This window comes from Dromiciops gliroides, chromosome 2 (genome assembly GCF_019393635.1).
Source record: "Dromiciops gliroides isolate mDroGli1 chromosome 2, mDroGli1.pri, whole genome shotgun sequence".
In the NCBI taxonomy this organism is placed as follows: domain Eukaryota; kingdom Metazoa; phylum Chordata; class Mammalia; order Microbiotheria; family Microbiotheriidae; genus Dromiciops; species Dromiciops gliroides.
This window is the reverse complement of record NC_057862.1, coordinates 331,489,203-331,509,446: the sequence shown is the minus strand read 5'-3', so window position 1 is coordinate 331,509,446 and position 20,244 is coordinate 331,489,203. Positions and strand designations below refer to the sequence as shown.

Genomic DNA, 20,244 nt, shown 5'->3' with positions numbered 1-20,244 from the left:
GTTTAGGAATATAATCTCTGAGTTCCCTGATGCTAATAAAATTATTGTAAACTCAAAAGTACCTGAGTAACTGAGGCTACCAAGCCAAACTTCAAAGTCAATGAAGTTTGTCTCTGAGCTCTCCCATCCCCTTTCTGTACCCTTCGCCTATCCCCTTGCCTTTTGATATCCCATAGCTATCCTCACAATTGTAATCAGAGCTGGAACCATAGATAAGGAAACGTTATTTATGAGAGAAGCAAATATGGCGGCCCTTGTCTTTGGTGAGAGACTGAAAGCCTTCTCCTTTAAATAGATTGCCAGGTTGAGAGCACTCTGAGTTTAAATCTACAAATTAACACCCTTGAGAGGACCAGTCACTACATAGCCAAAGAACCTGATTTAGTTTTTTGTAATTATAATTTCAAATTAAACATATTCCTGGACATCTATTGCCCAACCTATGGGAATTCATGGCTCATTTGTTGTAGCTGGCTTCAAGTCACCTCCAGGACTTCAAGGAACATAATCTATTAATCTAATAATTGTATTCATCTATTTATTGCCCTGTTTAAAGACTATTCTTTCTTTCAGCTAGATTTTCATTTAATTGATTCCCATCTCTCCCATAGTTAGCTCTTTGGAGGACATTTCATCTGATTAGGCAGTTAGAGTTTTGGCTGGGATTCTCACAACAGAAAGTCTACATAGCTTTCTAACATACTGAGAAAGCTGATTGGCTTTTCTGATAGAGATTCAACAGCATAATGGAAAGCATACAAGAGGCAGGAGGAAATATGGAGTCTTTTATTGGCACTGCTACTAACTTAGCTGTGTAACCTTGCCCAAGTCATCTCATCAGGCATTAATATCTTCATTGATAAAATGGCAGGGGATAGAATGAAGAGAACAATAAATGTAATAATGTGAATGTGAACAACACATGTAATAATGTGTGGCATTGAAAATTACGTGGGGTTGCCCTATAACTGTCCCAAGTTTTAGGGAAAATTAACTGGGGTTCTAATATATTGCTACTTAGAAATTAGAGGCTACTGCAACAATTTGGGGGGCATTAAGCATTTATTAAAGCATATTAAATATTAGTAAAGATAGAGCACATGGCTCAGAAAGTTAAGAAGGAGAGATAGTGGGGAGTGAGAGTGAGCTGTGTCTGCTCCCTCCAAGTTCCAAAACCAAGAGAGGAGTGAGAGAGCATAAATTCCTTCTGGGTCCGGAGGAGAGGCGGCCCTTCCACACTGCTCCAAGCTAATTGGCTAGCATCATTCAGATCTATTGGTTTGCTGGACTTGAGGGTGGTTTGACACAGTACGTGCTGATGTCAGAGTATGAAGAGGGGAAAAATTTTCAGGTAGGTGTGGTTTTGATTGAGATAACTACCTGTAGGTAGTCAGCAAGGTCATTCTACATTTCCCTTGAAATTCTCCTGACTCTGGACTCATCTTAAGAAAGGTCAGCCAGGCTCTGAGTCTCATTTGACTCCACTATTTTCTCACAAATGTGAATGAAAACAGCACAAAAATGTTATCAAACTCAGACTAGTTTGCAATGACTATTCTTGGTAGAGAGTCTAAGGACTATATAGGTCCAGCATGTCACATATAGTGTAAAATATGGTCACTTTGTCCATTGGATTTAGCTCAAATTTTTAAGTGAGTAGTTAACTGGGGGCAGTATTTTGAGAAATTATTTTGATATTTATATATATATATATATATATATAAATTATTGATTTTCAAAATCACTGCATAAAATGAAGGGGTGATAAATTAAATGATTCTTGACTTCCAGTTCTCAATTCTGTTTTAATCTATGAGAATCTTTCATTACCAGTCAATTTCTTCTTGGTGAATAAACATTAAATAAAAACAAGGTGGGGGAAGCTAGGTGGCGCAGTGGATAAAGCACTGGCCCTGGATTCAGGAAAACCTGAGTTCAAATCCAACCTCAAATACTTGACATTTACTAGCTGTGTGACCCTGGGCAAGTGACTTAACCCTCATTGCAAAAAAATTAAAAATAAAAAATAAAAACAAGCCTCCCTAGCTTTGTAGGCCAAAAGAACTCAAGGAAATTACTTCTTAATGGTGCTCTCTTCTTCCTGGGTCAATATCCTTATGAGACATGCCAAGAAAACTGACTTTTGGATTGTGAGGCTACTAATCATGGTACCTAAAAGAAATATAGGGCTGGACTTGCCAACCCAAGCCTACCAAGAACTAGAAGGGACTTCAGAGACCAGCTAGCCCAACCTCTTCAGTTTACTGATGAAGAAACTGACACTGTTAAGTGATGTAAACTCCACAATGAGTTTTCAAGATTAATTCAGACTCAATCCTGAATGATAAGCAGATTTAGAATACTACTGATGCCCATTTACTTACAACCAAGTCACATGGCCAAGTTAGCAACAGTGCCCATAAAAAATCCTTATATTTCCTGATTCTGATTCTTATGTGTTTTACATTATGCTGATGAACTTCTATCTGAGGAGGGAATCCGTTTTCTCAATATGTTAGAAAGGCGTGTACACTGTCCGTTGGAAGAATCCCAGCCAGAAGTCTGACTGTCTAAGACAAAAAAGGACAAAGTCTCCTTACCTTTTTTCCCCCTTTCCCTTCATCCTAATCTCTTCTCCTTTAGCTAATAGCACAGGCAGGTGTGAATAAAGTCAATTTATACAACACTCTTGACAAAAACTTCCGCAATCAGAACCAGACACTGCTTTGCACTCTGCACAGTTGTTATCTTGAAAGTCATTCCAACTCACTCCAACTGACAGTGATAAAGTGCAGGCAGTTTTTCAGATAAGATCCTTACAGGCCAGGTAAGTTATTTAGGTGCATTTCTAGTCTAGGAAAAAAAATGATACATTAATGCTGGGAGGAAAAACTCAATCACATAAAAGATCAGGAGCAAAGATTTGAAGAGTCTTTCCCTTACCTCGACAACCCGATAAGATATTGCTTTCCAGATGCCGTGGCTCCCTGGTACCCTTGTCGTCACTCTCTCCTATGTTTGGTCTGAACTGCAGCTCCTATATCAACAGACCACCCTTTATAGGATCCATCAGCAGAACATTATCCTGACATCTGTGTATTATCAACATCCAAATCAAGAACCTAAGCATTTTCTTTTTTGGAGACTCCTTCAAATGGGGTCTGAGTAGAGAATGTAGGGGGCAGCTAGGTGGTGCAGTGGACCTGAGTTCAAATCCAGCCTCAGACACTTGACACTTAACTAGCTGTGTGACCCTGGGCAAGTCACTTAACCCTCAGTGCCCTGCCAAAAAAAAAAAAAGAGAATGTAGTTGGGTATTCATTTTTCAGTCAACAAAAATAAGCACCAGGAAGCAAATCTTATATCTAAGAATATGTGCAGAGTGAGCCAGATAGATTCCAGAATACATTTTTAAAATACTGATAATCAATACATTTTGGGGGTCCCCAGAGCTAGGGACGATGCTGCCCCTCAGAGACGACAAGTGTGACCCTGAACATGGATAGGTAACTAACAGCCTTAGTTTCCTTCTCTGAAACTGAAGGAAATTGGACTACCTGGCCTCTAAAGGGCTTTCTAGTATGACTATCCTATGCTTTTAAGTATTTACTAAGAATCTACTAAATCCCTCGTGCTTTTATTGCAATTAAGCACTTTCAGAGCATGTTTTTCACCTACGTTATCTCGCTTGAATCTCATAATCCCATGAGTTAAGCAGCACATTTGTTATTGTCTGTTAGCTCTCACTCTTCATTTTCTGTAGTCACAGAGCCCAGGATGGAGAGTTTCTCAGACAATCTATGATGTACACTTAACACTGTTCCTGGCATACAGTAATCACTTAATCAATGCTCATTGACTGACTTATTACAGATTTGGTACAGCTTTATTTAACATGCAGTGTACAGCCAACCATAGGAGTAGATCAGCAGCTGTTTGATTTCCATGGCTCTCCATGACTTCTTTGTTCTCAATGAGGAAACAGCAATAGACTGAGTTTTTATTACTATGAACCTCAAGGAAGGTTTTAAGGAAAAACTAGCCTGACTTGCATGGGAAACATAAGAATTAGGCTATTGCTACTACCACAGGTCCCCTCCTCTCCATTCACACAACCATCACCCTAGTATAAGCCTTCAACCCCTCTCACTTGAACTATGACAATGGTCTTTGAGGTCATCATTCCCTGCCTCAAGAATCTCCCCACTCTCATCCACCCTCCCCATAGCTGCCAAATTGATTTTCCCAAAGTACAAGTCTGCCCATGTCACCCCTGTACTCAAAAAATTCTAGTACCTCCCTATTTACTTTTAGGATCAAATATAAACCCCTCTATTTGGCATCTAAAGCCCTTCACAGTCTTGCCCCTGGCTACCTTTTCAATCTACTTAAACTTTACTTCCATCCTCAAACTATACAATTTACCCATACTGTCCTACTTATAAATGACATTCCATCCCTTCTTTCCGTGCCTTGGCCCTGGTTGCCCCCCATTCATGGAATCTTCCCCCCTCCTGCCACCACCTGCCCAACTTCCATGACTTTCTTCAAGATTCACTTCAAATCCTGCCCTCTGAAATGAGCCTTTTCCAGTCCTCCCTGCTACTAGTTCCTTTCCTCTGAAATGACCTCCCATTTATATTACATATATACCTAGTATGAACAAGGTTATTTACATGATTGCACCACTATAGTAATGTGAGCTTTTTGAAGGGATGGACCATGTTTTTGCGACTGGGACACATAAATTATTGACTCGATTACAGACTGAATGGCACAGTCTGTGAGATCTAGGTTAACGCATAGATTAGGCTACCCAACAATCGTGATAGTATTCCTGTCACCTCTATAGAAAGACAATCTGAATCATAAAAGCATGGAATTCTGGCTTTTAATAGATCCTTAGAGTCTGGTCAAACCTAAAAGATGTTGTTCTACCCTTTGCTGGAAGACCTCCAAATAGGGGAATGCATGGCCTCCCAAGGCAGCCCATTCACATTTGGATAGCTCTGATTGTTCTGAAGATTATCTGGACATGGAGCCCAGATGTGCCCCTTTGCAAAACTTTCACACATCATTCTTGGTTCTGCCATCTGGAACCAGAGGGAATAATTGTAATATAACTTTCCCATATGACGGCTCTTCACATGATGGAAGAGAACTCTCATGTACCCTCCCACTTCTAGTCTTCTCTTCTCTGGGCTAAATATCCCCATTTCCTTTGACTTATACTCACATGATATGGACTCAAAGCCTTTCCCCTTTTTGGTGACATTCCTCTAGATATTTCCCAATTTATCACTGTCTTTTCTGATCTATGGTCTCCAAAACTGAACCTAATACTCTAGATATGGTCTGACCAGGGAAGAGTATGGCAGAACTGTTGCTTTTTAGTCATTTCAATCATATCTTATTCTTCATGACCCCATTTGGGATTTTCTTGGCAAAGATACTAGAGGGGTTTGCCATTTCCTCCTCCAGCTCATTTTACAGATGAAGAAACTGTGGCAAATAGGGTTAAATGACTTGACCAAGGTCACAAAGCTAGTAAGTGTCTGAGACTGGATTTGAACTCAAGTCTTCCTGACTCCAGGCCTGGTGCTTACCTGCCTATCCCACTGGCAGGACCATCATCTCCTTATTCCAGGAAACTTTAACTTTCTTAACATAACCTAAGATTACATTCTAGTCTTTGACTGTCATCACCACATACATACTACACACTACACACTACACACAGAGCCTGATATCATACTCAGATCTTACCATCAACAAGAAACCACTCTTCCATTTGTACCTTCTGCAAGATATCCTATATATCAGTGGCAAACATTCATGCTTCTATGTTGTGCTTCGTTTGATGTTAATAATGGGAGCATTATTAAATACAGTAATATCAGGGACTCCTGTATGATATTAACATATGCATGAGAGACTCTTTGTTGAGCCTTAAAGATTCTTTTTTGCTCTAGTGAATCAAATCTTTTTTCTTTGTTGATTACTTATTGATAAGGAACAAACTGTAAACTCAGGAGGAGCCTAAATTCTTTGTGCCATTAAGCCAACCATTTGACAAAAGATATGATATATAAATCATTTGCAAAAATATGCTATTCATTTTTCATATTTATATCAAGGATACCATATAAATATAAATCTATATGCATGCATATATGAAGATCACCCTCATAAAGATGTTTATAAAAATGAGACAGTAAACATTAGAGGTTCATGGTCATTAATGTCCTCTCAATCACTTTTTTAGGATATTAATATCATATATTATTTTTCCATTCCTTTGGTATCTGCCAGTTCCTGAAGTATCTCATAAAGTTATCCTTCAAGGCTTCCAAAATTGTATTGTCCCTAACACCACAATCTTTGGTGTATACTTGATCTGATACAGCCAGTCTTCTCAACTATAGCTTCCCAAGTGCTATTTCTACTTCAACATATATCTCTCTGGGGACTGAGTTGTTAAAGGCCAAATAGAGTTGATCTCTTTGTCATTGGTGATGGAAATAAATTGCTATAGAAATGTTGATGAATTTGGTACATTTTACATCTTTTTGTTATTATTCTGCCATTTTCCTTTAAGAATGCTCTAGGGTTGGTACCATTCATTTAGGTCTCATGTCAAGCTTTCTTTAGACTTGATTTTGCTTCTCCTGTTTTCATTCTTTTATAAGACGTTACTTTCCTCCTTCATAGTGTTTTTTAAAATGGCCTTATATCCTCAATTAGCTTCCCTTCACAAGATCAAATGTTGAATGGCTAAGGTGGTGTCTGAGATCTTTTGAATTCCATATGGCAAATATGTATCAGCTAAACTCTTACAAGAAATAGTGATAAATGATGGCAATATCCTTGTCTTATTTTCCATATCTCAACTTCAACATCTCAGTGGAATCATTCTGGTTTAAGCTATTGTGATTATTCACCGTGTCTTTTTCTCAAAATTATCTTTCTTTTCTAATTAGATTTTGATTTTTTGCTCTAACTAGTTGAGGATCTAACTGCATGCTGCTGATTCTGATATGACTCTCATATCAATAATCATTACTTCCTGTCTGATAAGACTAGAAGTCATTTCCCATTTTTCTTGTTTAATGAACAACAGGTGCTCAGCATGTCCCATCTGATTCTTCTGAAGTACTCATGCCTCATAGGCACGGCATCTATTCACCCTTAGTATATCATATCCCTAATGTTACCTCAGTCAGTGTTAAGTCTTTCTGAGCAAAGCATTTATTCCAGTCAAGCATTCTTGGTAAATTTTAGACTATTTGACATGCCACCAGCTGGCAGGGTCAGTCTTAAGAGTAGGAGTTGATGACATGACATGCTAAAAGTACCACTGGAAAAGTCTGCCTACAAAAGGTCTCCCACTTCCCCCTCTTGTGATTAATATCTTAATCTTGCATTTCAGAAGAGAGGACACTGTCCTTAGGTGGCTCATGGCACTAATCACTTCAGGGGTTGGAAAAGCAATGAAACTATCTAGATAAGAGTTAAATTTTGTTGTCACCTATATTTCATTTTTTAAAAAAGGCCTTAGATTTTGTTCTCGTTTTCCCAGAGGGAAAAGTTTTACACCAGAGAAATAATATTTCTTAATATTTCTAGAGAAACTAAAAAGGATGTTTTTAATATGTTTCCATGATATGTACATGTAAATTAGCCAGCCCCTTGTTAGATAAATTGTAAATACAATATGATCTCAGAGAATGACCAGGAAAAGGCTTCCTGAAGGAGATTAAAGATGAGCTCAGTCTTAAAAGAAGCTAGGAAAACTAGGAGGTGATGGTGAAGAGGAATGAGAAGCAACCAGTACAAAAGCACAAGTCAGGGATAGGAGATGGAATGTCATGTTTGAGAAACAGCAAATAGGCCAGTGTAGCTGATCATAGAGTATGTAGAAGGGAGTAAAGTGTACAAACCCTGGAAAGATAGGCAGGGACCAGGTATCATGCTAAATGGAGGAGTTTATATCTGATTCAGGAGATAATAAAGAAACAATGAGCAGTAAGCAAGGGCATGACATAGGCCTGGGCTTTAGAAAAATACTTTGGCAGCTACATAGACAGTGGACAGAAGTGGAAGAGCCTTGAGAAGAGACTAATTAGAGAGTGATTGCAATAGTTTAGATGAGAAATGAAGGGTTGAATGAGGATGGTGGTTGTGTGTGTGGAGAGAAGACGTCATAAAGGGAGGAACATGGCAGTGAACAATTGTGTCTTTGGAGAACCAATGATGAAGCTTGCTTCCTTCCTCTCAGCAAAAAGGCAGTGTGCTCTGGAAGCAGAATGAGGTCTATATTGTCAGATGTGGCTGTTTTGTTGAATTGTTTTGCTTAATTATAGATTTTTTTTCCCAATGAAGGCTTCTGTGGTAAGCATGGGAGTGGGAAAATGGGGAATCATTGGGAAGCGAACATGATTCTTTTTTAAAAAAACATCAACAGAAAAGAAGCCACCACCCTCATTCAACCCTTCATTATTTGTCATCTGGATAATTGTAGCCACCCTTTAATTAGTATCCTTTCCTCAAGGTGCTCGCTGCTCCAATCCACTGTCCATTTAGCTGCCAAGACGATTTTCCTAAAGCATAGATCTGACTATGCCATGCCCTGTTCATTGGCTTGATGGCTCAATACCCACCAGTTCCTTATTACTTCCAGGATCAAGTTGGAAGGAAGGAAGGAAGGAAGGAAGGAAGGAAGGAAGGAAGGAAGGAAGGAAGGAAGGAAGGAAGGAAGGAAGGAAGGAAGGAAGGAAGGAAGGAAGGAAGGAAGGAAGGAAGGAAGGAAGGAAGGAAGGAAGGAAGGAAGGAAGGAAGGAAGGAAGGAAGGTTGGTTCTCCACAGTTTTGCCCAACATTAGTCTACCCTTCGGGGCAGCTAGGTGGCACAGTGGTTAAAGCACTGACTCTGGATTCAGGAGAACCAGAGTTCAAATCCAGACTCAGACACTTGACACTTACTAGCTGTGTGACCCTGGGCAAGTCACTTAACCCTCATTGCCCTACAAAAAAACAGCCATTAGCCTACCCTCCTGTGTGTATGGGGGGGGGGGAGGGGAGAAAGCACAGGCCTTGGAGACAGGTGGCCTATGCTGTTAACCCCACCAGGGAGTAGTGAGTAACCTTCAGTAAGTGGCTTCACCTCTCCCTACTTCAGTGTGCTTATCAGGAAAATGCAAATTCCAAAATCCCTTTTATCACTAATGTTCTATGATACCTAGAGGTTAAAATTAAGGGCGGGGAGATTTATTATGAAAAAGCTCCATTCCCAAGGGCTCATTGGGTCCCATTACTCAAGTAACCTTCACATTGGAGGTGTTTGGATTTCAAAATCCAGCAGAAAAGCAAGTGGTAAAAAGCAGGTAAAGCACGTGTCCTATCAATGGCCAAAAAGAAAAAGTAATGACAAATTACGGCATTATTTGTCACCATCTTGAAGCTCAGCAATTTCTTGTCCCTGAAAGAATTAATACAAGAGGGAGAATAATGCTATTTTTAGAAGCCAGTTGATAAGCGATTTATTTCAGGCAGGAGGAATGTGTCCACTCAGTTTTGGTGTTGAGAAAAGGGGACAAAAATTTGTCCTCAAACCAACTTTTGAAGACAAATTTATCAGGGAGGAGTAGCAGGGAATCCTGAAAGAGAAATAAACCCCAACAAGGCAGAAGTGGTGACTGTGAGGCTGCTGTGTTGGGAGGTGGGAAAGAAGCTCACTTGGGATTTAGCAGCGGGAGGGAGGGAGCCTAATACCTTTCTGCTTTAATTTTGCTAACCCTTGCTAAACTCAATTGTTTCTTCCCCTGCCCTAAGAGTACAATTGTAAGCACCCTCTAAATGTTTGTGTCCTATCTACTACTGCCATTCTTCCGGATCTTTTGAACACATCTGTGGTTTGTTTTTAAACTTAAAGTCTTCTTGATTTTGCATAATATTGGACAGTCAAAAAACATCTATTAAGAACCTCCTCTGTGCCAGGCACTATGCTAAATGCTGGCAAAGCAAAGAAAAGCAAAAAATAAGCCCTGCCCTCAAGGAGCTCACAATCTGATTATGGTTTGTCAAATAAGTTATGTTTGTATCACACTTTACAATTTACAGTCTCCTAGCAGGTGGTACAGTGCTGAGTTCCAATCCATACTCCACCATATTATGCTTGTGTGACCTTGGATGATCACACAAGTGGCCACTTCTTTGGATCTCATTTTCCTCATCTTTAAAAGGAAGAGGTTGGACTAGAAGCCTTCTAAAAATGCTTGCAGCTCTACTCTATGGTCATTTGACTACTATACCAATTACCTTGTTTGTGTGAGGTAAATGGAACAAATTTTAGCAGACTAATTTTAGAGATGAGGAAACGGAAACTCAGAGAGGGTCACACTGCCTCTGTTGCCACTAATTTGCAATAGATTTCTATGTCCTATGACACTTAGCAACAAATATATCCTTAAAAGAGGGATTGCAAGGGAATCCCTAGAAAACCCCACTCATAAACTGTATTTTAGAAACACCATCTAGGAGATCAGGTTACAGAGTGAATTAGAGTTCCATAGCTGGAGTCAAGTTGCTGTTGTAATGTTCAACTCATCATGTCCTGTATCTTTTTTGGCAAAGATACTTGAGTGGCTTGCCGTTTCCTTCTCCAGCTCATTTTACAGATGAGGAAACTGAGATAAACAGGGTTAAGTGACTTGCCCAGGGTTACACAGTTGGTAAGTGTCTGAGGCCAGATTTGAAATCTGGAAGATGAATCTTCCTGACTTCAGGCCTGGCACTCTATCCACTGGACCACCTAGATTGCCCAGAGTCAAGAAGACTTGAGTTCAAATCTTGCTTCAGACATTTATTATCTATGTGATTCTAGCAAGTCACTTCATCTCTGTCTGGTTCAGTTTCCTCATCCATAAAATAGGAATAATAACAGCACTTAACTCCCAGAGTTGTTGTGAGGATGAAATGAGATAATATTTATAATGCACTTTGCAAACCCTAAAGTATATAAATGCTAGCTATTTTTTCATATTTCTGACTATGTGATGCATAAAACCCCACTACCACCACCTTGTATAGGCATAACGACTTTCAAAGTAATTTCAAATCCCATCATAAATAAAAACTTCAAGGGCAGCTAGGTGGCACAGTGGATAAAGCAACAGCCCTGAGTTCAAAGGCGGCCTTTGACACTTGACACTTACTACCTGTGTGACCCTAGGCAAGTCACTTACCCCCCATTGCCCCGCAAAAAAACAAAAATAAAAAATAAAATAAATAAATAAAAATTTCAGTAGCTCCCTATTATCTCTATGATAAAATGCAAACTTCTCATCAGCAGGCACTTAAGGCCATACCTACACAGTATAGCTTCAACTTACTTTTCCAATCTTATATCAACCGATTCCCTTCACAGGCTCCATTCCAGACAAACTGGAACTATTGATAACTGTTGCACCAACTCAATGTATCAGTTCCTATCAAAGACCATCTCCACAAGCCTGTGTTGGAATTAATTTACCCTCTCCTTATGAAAATTGGGATTTTTTAAATATACTGTTTGATGTTAGAGCTATAAGTGATAGAGCTCTGATCTGAGAGTCACTTAGGCTAAGTGGTCCTTGTGACCATAAACAGCAAGCAATTACAGCCTGTCCTGTCTACTGTCCTGACTCCTGACCCTGTGCCAAACACATAAATGATCTTGGCTCCTGAGTGGATAAAGCTCCACACCAATCCCCATTTCTGGCCTCCCCATCCCAGATTCAGACACTCCCCCAATTTCTGGTCTTGTTTAAGGAACCCAAGTCTGGTATCAATTAGTGATTTAAGGCATTTTACCACCACTTCTGGGTGTGGGTCAGAATGTTGCCTCCTATATCCGAAATCAATTACCTGTTCTCAACCAAGTTCATCTTCCCTGCTCAGACCCACTCTGTGCATAAACTTGCACAGAGATTTTTACCACGGTACATGATTCCCGCTGTGACATGAGTGTCCCCTGGTCCTGCGTGTGGCCAAATCTCTGTATTGTATAGTGGGTACACTTTGGTTTTTGTCTGCTTGCTGTGCTACACAGTCATAAAGCTCATGCTTGAAATAGCTTCCTCAATACCAATTTTTGGTAAATCCTCAAACCTGGATCTTTCCTCTATCTCAAACCATGAGACCAAATAAAGAACTCCTCATCTTCACCTATCAGAATTCTTCTCATCCTTCAAGGCTCCACTCAAGTGCCACCTCCTCCATGTAGCCCTTCTCTAGTCCCTCCTCTATTCAGGGTAGCAATCTCTCCCTCAAATTTTCCTAGAAGTCACTGAATGATTCTCCCCTTTGTCCCAATCATTCCATACCTTATGGTAGTTACATAAATTCCTATTCACCATCTAATAGCATGCAGGCTCCTTGAATGCAGAGACTGACTTTTTTTTTAAATCTGTTTATCACCACGACCTAGGCACAGACTCTTTCTTGACTATAGTAGACTTTGCACAGTTTCCTGCCTCCCACACTTGTATATTTCCTATTATACTATATTATCCTAAAAAATCCCAGGGTACAGAGAGGGATATAAAGAGATCTAAACCCCAACAGGCAATGGAGTAGGTCTCCAGCTAGACAATCCTGATTGTATACTTTGCTGTACTCATTGGTACTTTCAGTCGCCTTTCTCTCCCATAATGAGGATTTAACTTTTTCTTCCACTGTATTACAACTCTCAGATGATGACAAAGAAGGGATTACCCCTTGCGGTGCTGCTAATTTGGAATGGTTCTAATAGTGATTAGTTTTTTTGATGATCCTATTAAAAACTGGGTCCATCCAAAGAGATAAACTCATGGTATAATCTTCCTTACAGGAGCCTCGGTTTGAACCAGAACTCTTTCAGAATAAGATCGTGTGTGAGAAACCCAACAATAACCTCAACAAATTCAAAGGTTATATGTAAGTAACCAATGGCCCTGCATTGTTTACAATCATTCCTTTTTTGTCCTTGCAACTACTAAGTGGGTATATTTTCTCAAAATGACTTGATAAATTATGGTTCAGAGTACCAGTTTCTATTGCATGGAAGGGAATTTGACATTGAAAAAGCCTGTCTGCTACTCAGTTTTAGAAATCATTTGACAGTGTTGTCTCATGGAAAGAGACTCGAATACAGAGTCAAAACATCTGTGTTCTCATCCCAGTTCCGCCTCTAGCTAACCCTGTGACCTCAGGCAAATCAATTAACTTACCTGTCCTGAGTTTCTCCATCTATCAAATAGGGATTGAACAGTGGCTCACATTCTGAGTTCACATTTCAGGCGCTCTTTCAGGCTTACAAAGTGTTTTCCTCACAACAACCCTGTTAGGCAGGTGGCAAAAGTAGTTAGAATACACTTTTGACAAATTGAGGAAACTGAGGCTCAGAGAGGTCAACCAACTTTCCCATTCCTGAGACTCAAAACTAAGTCTTCTGACTCAAAACCCAATACTCTTTCTAATGTACTAATATTGCTTCTATGAGATACATCAAGAATCAAGAACCTATAAAATATGACTGTTATAATTTAATACTTCAATGGATCCATGATCTCTTTAGTACCTCCATTTCACTTCAATTTAACATTTATTTAGCACCAACATTTTGCAAGGCACTGTGTATCCTGGCCTTCTCATTTTATGTCATTCTTGCCTATATCTTCCCATAAATCCTCCAAAGATGAACTACCCATTGTGCTAAAGGCCATTTTCTAAATCTTTGGAAAATCTTTGGGTGCCAGTGGAGCACTGAGTCATTTGTTCATCCCTTGCTTTTAATATGTGACAGAGGCTAGAGGTGTTGAACTCACAGCCCAAATATAATACAACATAGATAATGTTGATTTGTGATTTTCTAAGTCAATATGCAGGCTGCCAGGATCTATTTCTATTTCAGCTTGATACTACTGACTGAGGCATCACCTTTTCTAATCAAACATTTCCTGGGTGATATATTTTACATTAGTTCTTGGACATAAATCATAAATGGTAATATACTACAGTTTACTTATACTCACTGGTGCCTGTCTTGACTCCCAAGGACACAGGGAGTCTAGTTCAGGATGCAAATAATAAATTATATCAGTTAAGGGGTTCTTTGTCCTTAACACAGTCAGGGCCTTCTAAGTACTCTGGGTCCAGTGCTTCTGGAAAATATGGCAACTCAAAAAGACAAGTTCAGGGGCTCCATTCCTAAACAGAACTGAGGTTAAAGACCTTGGTTGACAATGATGAGCCTATATCCCAATAATATGTAGCTTTCATTTTTTTCTCCTATGTGTTTCCACCCTCAGTTTCAGCTATAAATGCTTTGGGGTTTTTATGCTGTGCTTTTTGCAAACTCATTTTCTCTTCTACCACCTTTTGTTCTTTTGTGAGGTCATAGTCCTTGTGATTCCCTCCCATCCTCCTCCTTTTACAAATTGAGTTTCTTGGCTGCCATTTTTCTCTGTTCGAGAAAGAAATCTAGTATTTGCTGGGTAAACTAGTTTCTGGGCTCTTTTGGCCTCTTCAATGTGATGATTGAGTTATATCAGTTAAAGATCTGAAAGAAATGTTAATAATCAGAGTCAAAGTCAGTTCCTTTAATTATTTTCTACTTTTCATCTAATTTGATTAGCTCAGGGAACACTTGTTATAATTGCATGCAGTGTCTTTTCCTTTTTTCTTGTTTGTGATGATTTTGACCTTTACTCTAACTAGTTCAGAAATTAGTCTTCAAAGAGAAAGTAATCATTTCCTGACTGTTAGTAGATAATCAATTTCATGTTTGGTGATATTATTCCATGCTCATCATGGCTAGTATTGTCTGATTCTCTTATTGAAGAAATTATTCAGGATATATTAGCATTAGATTTCTAAATAGTCTACAAGCCTTTGGTCTCCCTCTATCCCAAGCCATAATGCCTCGTACCATACAATGAAACAAAGTACTGCTGTACTGATCCAAACAAGCTGCCTACTCATAGAGGCTGACATTGAAAAATAATTGCACAAAAATGCTTATACATATACATGCGAATGTACATACATGGGGTAACTAGGTGGTGCAGTGGATAAAGCACTGGCCCTGGATGAAGGAGAATCTGAGTTCAAATCCAGCCTCAGACACTTGACACTTACTACCTGTGTGACCCTGGGCAAGTCACTTAACCCTCATTGTCCCGCAAAAACAAATGTACACACACACACACACACACACACACACAGAGTACCCCTTTTATATTTTTCCAATTCAAATAAAGACATTTTATTCGATCTGATCACCACCTCCTCTTTTCAGCTTCATCACTTTGTCTTTCTCTTATTAAAATTGTAATTTTAGGCCATTCTCAGATTTTACACAAGCCTTACTGGGTAAAAAGGGAGAAAAGTATGGTCTGTGTTCAGTTTTTATAAACTTTTATTATACACCTAATTTGCACATATACTTGAAACCTTAGAGTATTATTATAAAAAGGTCAATTCTCCTACCTTCTATTCCATTAATACCTTATCTGGCTAGACCTTTGTTTTTTCTTCTGCATAGATTTATGATATTGTCAGTGTAGGGAACAGGACATAAAGAGGACCCTCCACCAGTGCAGTTCAGCCAGTCTTCTGCAACCTGTGGTCTTAGTGGAACACTGAGAGGTTAAATAAATAGACCACATTCACTAGCCAGTTTTTTTTTTGGAGGCAGGACTTGAATCAAGTATGCTTGGCCTTGAAGCTGCCCCCCTCTCCATTACTTAATGCTGCCTTTCATAGCCAAACAAACAGAGGGAAAAGGGATTTGGATTCAATGTCACAGTACAGATATGATGATCTCATACAGGAGAAGACACATGATATAATGCAAAGATCATAGGCTTTGGATTCAGAGGCTCTTGGTTCAAGTCCCACCTCTGAAATTTGAGGAAGTGACTTAATTTCTCTGATCCCCATTTTCCTTGGCTGGAAAAAGACATTTGATGCTGACATTGAAAGACATTCGATGTCCCTTCTGGCTCTACTAATTCCAGCATCTATTGATTCAAGAATTTGAGGGCCCCTGGTTTTGGCAGTGTGGATACTGCCTCCAGTAGTAGAGAGGTAGCCAGGTGTCACCACGGACAGAGTACTGGACTTGAAGTCAGGAAGACTTGAGTTCAGATTCAGCCTCAGATAATTAATATCTGTGTGACCCTGGGCAAGTCACTTAACTGTTTGGTTCCTCTGTTTGTAAAATAAGAGATCATAATAGCACCCATCCACCCGGGTTATTGTAAGGATAAAATGAGAGAATATTTATAAAGTGTTTGTAAACCTTAAAGCACTATATAAATGTTAGCTATTGTTGGTGGTACTGTTGTTGTTGTTGTTGTTGTTGTTATTATTATTATTATTATTATTATTATTATTATTATAACACTTCTGTAACTTGGTAGGTCTCTGAGAGTTCCTGTGGCTAAAAGATTCATTATCCTTTTAAAAAACCCAATGATGACACCCTCACAACTTAGGCTGTTCTTTACATGACACACAATCCAATACCAAACCTGTATTTGAAACTTTTTCAGCTTAGTAAGTCTGGCCAAAGCTTGTGTTCCCCAGTGGCACCTTCAAGAACTCAGGATCACCTCCACTCCATGATGAGGCAGAGAGTTAAATTCAAGAAATGAGCATTTAGTAAGAGCCAGCTAATTTAAGGTACTATGCTTGTGGCAAGAGATATAAGAATAAAAAAAACCCCATAGTCCTTTGACTCAAGAAACATAGTCTACTTAGGAAATTTTTTTAAGAACAAATAAGCATAATACAATGTCTAGTGTAACCATAGCAAAAAGGGAGAGAAAACTTTCAGCTAAAGGGATCTGGAAAGACTTCTTTAAGGAGCTGGCATATGTCCTAAGCTTCTAAAGGAAGAGGATTCTGAATTCGGGAAAGAAGAGGAGGGGTGCATTCCAAGGACTGGAAATAACCTGTGTAGATGCACTGGGGCAAGAAATGACATGTTAAGCTTGGAGTTCAGTTAGATAAAGAGTATAATATAAAGCCAGAACAATATATTGTAACCATACTGTGGCAAGTCTTTAATACCCAGCTAAGTAATTAGAAATTGATTCCATAGGCAACAGAGATCACTGAAAGATTTTGCACATGAGAGTGGCCTAATCATATGTGGAAAAGAATTTAACTTATGAATTATTCTGATATTGGCTGAGTTTGCTTAGAAACCACAAGAAATTGATGTTATTTTATGAATTGTGGTGAAGTAGGTATATAGAGACAATGGACTCTCCCTCTTCCCAAAAGAATGTACTCAAAGGATTACAGACTGGTCACCAACTAGATTTTCTCTAAGAGCCATGGTGAATCTTTAATCGATTATTCTTGCCACCTTCACTCTAATTGTCTCAGTAACAGGTATGTCAATCCTTCTAGGGACACTTACAAAGGCACAGATCATAGATTTAAAGCTGGATGAGACCTTAGAAATCATGTAATCCAATCCTTCCTTTTAGAGAAAAGGAAACTGAGGCCCAGAGAGGGAAAGTAACTTGCCAAAGGACATACAAAAAGTTGATATCAGAACAAAGACTAGAACCAAGATTTCCTGCTTCCCTGGAGTTTCTGTCTTTTGACTGGGAATGTCAAAATGCTCAGAAACATCAAGAAGACACATCCCTGAATGGCTAGGCTATAACTAAGGTGGAACAAACTGAGCCTTGTCCCATGGTGTGAAAATTGAGAGCACTTATATTCTTTCAGCAGGTAAAACCAACTGAGTATAGCACTGAATTGACAATAATAATTTATTAAATAGGGAACAACCATCTAACACATCTTTCATTGCCTCTTCTGCTCCACCAGCACTATGGTCATACTGTAAGTGAAGTCCTTCCCATCTGGTCCTACTCTGCTCACTCCCCTTGCATTGGTTTTGTGGCATGCCAGCTCTCTTTATCCTTTCAACTAGATAACATCCTAGAGTCTCTCCCTTCATGGAGATTTGTATCCTGAGGACTGAAATATCTCCCAAAACACACACACACACACACACACACACACACACACACACACAGACTGAGCTCAATTTGACTTAATAATTCCTCTTAATCATTTGAAAAGTGATGTGAGGGCACCCTCCATGCTGTGTGCATTTGCGTTTTTTGGTATGTTTGCCTCAGGTCTCAGAATTGCTAGTTACAGCTCTACCCAGTGAAGCATAAAATAAAGGTAAGGGCTCTTTCTCCCTTTTTCTCTCATCTTGTCCTCTGTCATCATCATAATAACTACAACAATATTATTATTTATGTAGTTATTTGAGGCCTACAAAGACCTTTACACGATCTCTCATTTGATCCTATAATGACTGTGAGAGGTAAAAGCTAGTATAATCCCCATTGTATGGATGAAAAAACTGAGGCTGTTAAGTGATTTACCCAAAGTCACACAACTAGTTAATATCTGAGGCAGGATTCAAAATCAGATCTTCCTGATTATAAGCCAATCACTCTATGCTCTACATCTGTCATATGGCATATGTTAGAAGGACCAATGAAGAGGAGAGATGAGAAAGAATAGGGAGAGATAATAAATGAGACTTAAACCATTTTAAACCAAGGACTCCATTCAATTTGATTTGATTCAAGATATATAGGAAGAACACAGTGGCACACAACTCATATGACTTACACAAACACTAATAAAAATGACCTGAAGAAAGGAGAATATCATTTCAGGGATATTTAGCTCTGTCTGGGGCCTAACCCTGGGGAGAGGTTAGGAAGTAGCTTTCTCTAAAGAGGAGGGAAATTACTTGACTAGACCACTAGCAAATTGTTACAGACTCACTCGCTCAAGTTTAGAGTTTGTTTAAAATCTAAATAAATGGGGCAGCTAGGTGGTTCAGTGGATAGAGCACTGGCCCTGGATTCAGGAGGACCTGAGTTCAAATCCAGCCTCAGACACTTGATACTTACTAGCTGTGTGACCCTGGGCAAGTCACTTAATCCCCATTGCCCCGCAAAAAAAAAAAAAAAAAAAAGAGTATACCCACATTGGCAAGATCTCATATCCTTTGAAGTATCGCCTACTTATAACCTCTCTGAACCTCAGTCTCTTCATCTGTAAAATGAGTAAAATCATACTTTGCATAGACATTTTTAATTTAATAGGGTCTAGTTCTAGATGGAATCTAGATTATCTAGTCTGGAAATGTCACCTACACACTAGCTAGAGGGCTCAATACAATCCAAAGCACTCCCAAGTGCAGCCCAAAACCAAATTAAAATGTAATTGGGAACTACTTAACAAAATAAATAAAAATGCAACACAACAGATAATGTTAATATGTGGTTTTCTAAGTCAGTACCCTGCTGGCAGCGATTCTTATTAAGGTTTATTGGCCCCAGTTTCTATTTGAGTTTAATACTGCCAATCTAGCCCAACCCACAAAGTTTACAGCTGATAAAACCAAGTCATATAGAGGTTACCTATCATTCAGGATCGTTCTGAGGAAAGCACTTTACAACCTGAAAAGCATTATATAAATGTGAGATATTATTTTTGGTACTATAGATTAACGTCTTTTTGAAGTCCAAAAGACAGACAGCAAGAGAATCTATAAACCTAAATAATGCACAACTTGGATAATAACAATTTGGGTGCCCCTAGTAGTCCCAGAGGGTTCTGACCCAGAATGCTGCATTTGAAGGCAAAGGGCTAAATTTTGCATCCCAGTTCTGCTATTTACCTAATTGCCCTTCTATGGACCTAAATTCCTTCATAGAATGTTTCTACATCTGTTAGATTTGATAAGGTCCTTTATAATTCTAAAATGATAAACCAGTGATACTGATTCTCTCAATGGGTAGAGAAAGGGAGCAGGTTTAATCTGTTCTTGAAGGTCCCACCTCTCTGCTTGGGTCATCCACAAGAGCCTCCTCACTCCTGCATTTGTCTTACAGACCAGGGTCAGGAGGAGGGAGGTTTTAAGAAGAAACAGAGAGGGGGAGCTAGATGGTGCAGTGGTTAAAGCACCGGCCCTGAATTCAGGAGGACCTGAGTTCAAATCCGGCCTCAGACACTTGACACTAGCTGTGTGACCCTGGGCAAGTCACTTAACCCCCATTGCCTGCAAAAAAAAAAAGAAGAAGAAGAAGAAGAAACAGAGAAGGCAGGGACTTGAAGCCTTACCTCAGCCTACTTGGAGGAGGTCACTAAAAGGAGGGTTAGCTAGCCTCTG

The 20,244-nt window shown here is 39.3% G+C and overlaps 1 protein-coding gene across 1 annotated transcript in view; it reads left to right on the top strand.

The window, feature by feature from the left end:
- ATP10B (ATPase phospholipid transporting 10B (putative)) overlaps positions 1-20,244 on the top strand; it is a 144,078-nt gene that overhangs the window by 30,202 nt on the left and 93,632 nt on the right. Inside the window, exon 4 of the mRNA XM_043986953.1 lies at positions 12,868-12,953. Coding sequence (XP_043842888.1) covers positions 12,868-12,953 — 86 coding nt within the window. The remainder of the gene's footprint in view (positions 1-12,867; positions 12,954-20,244) is intronic.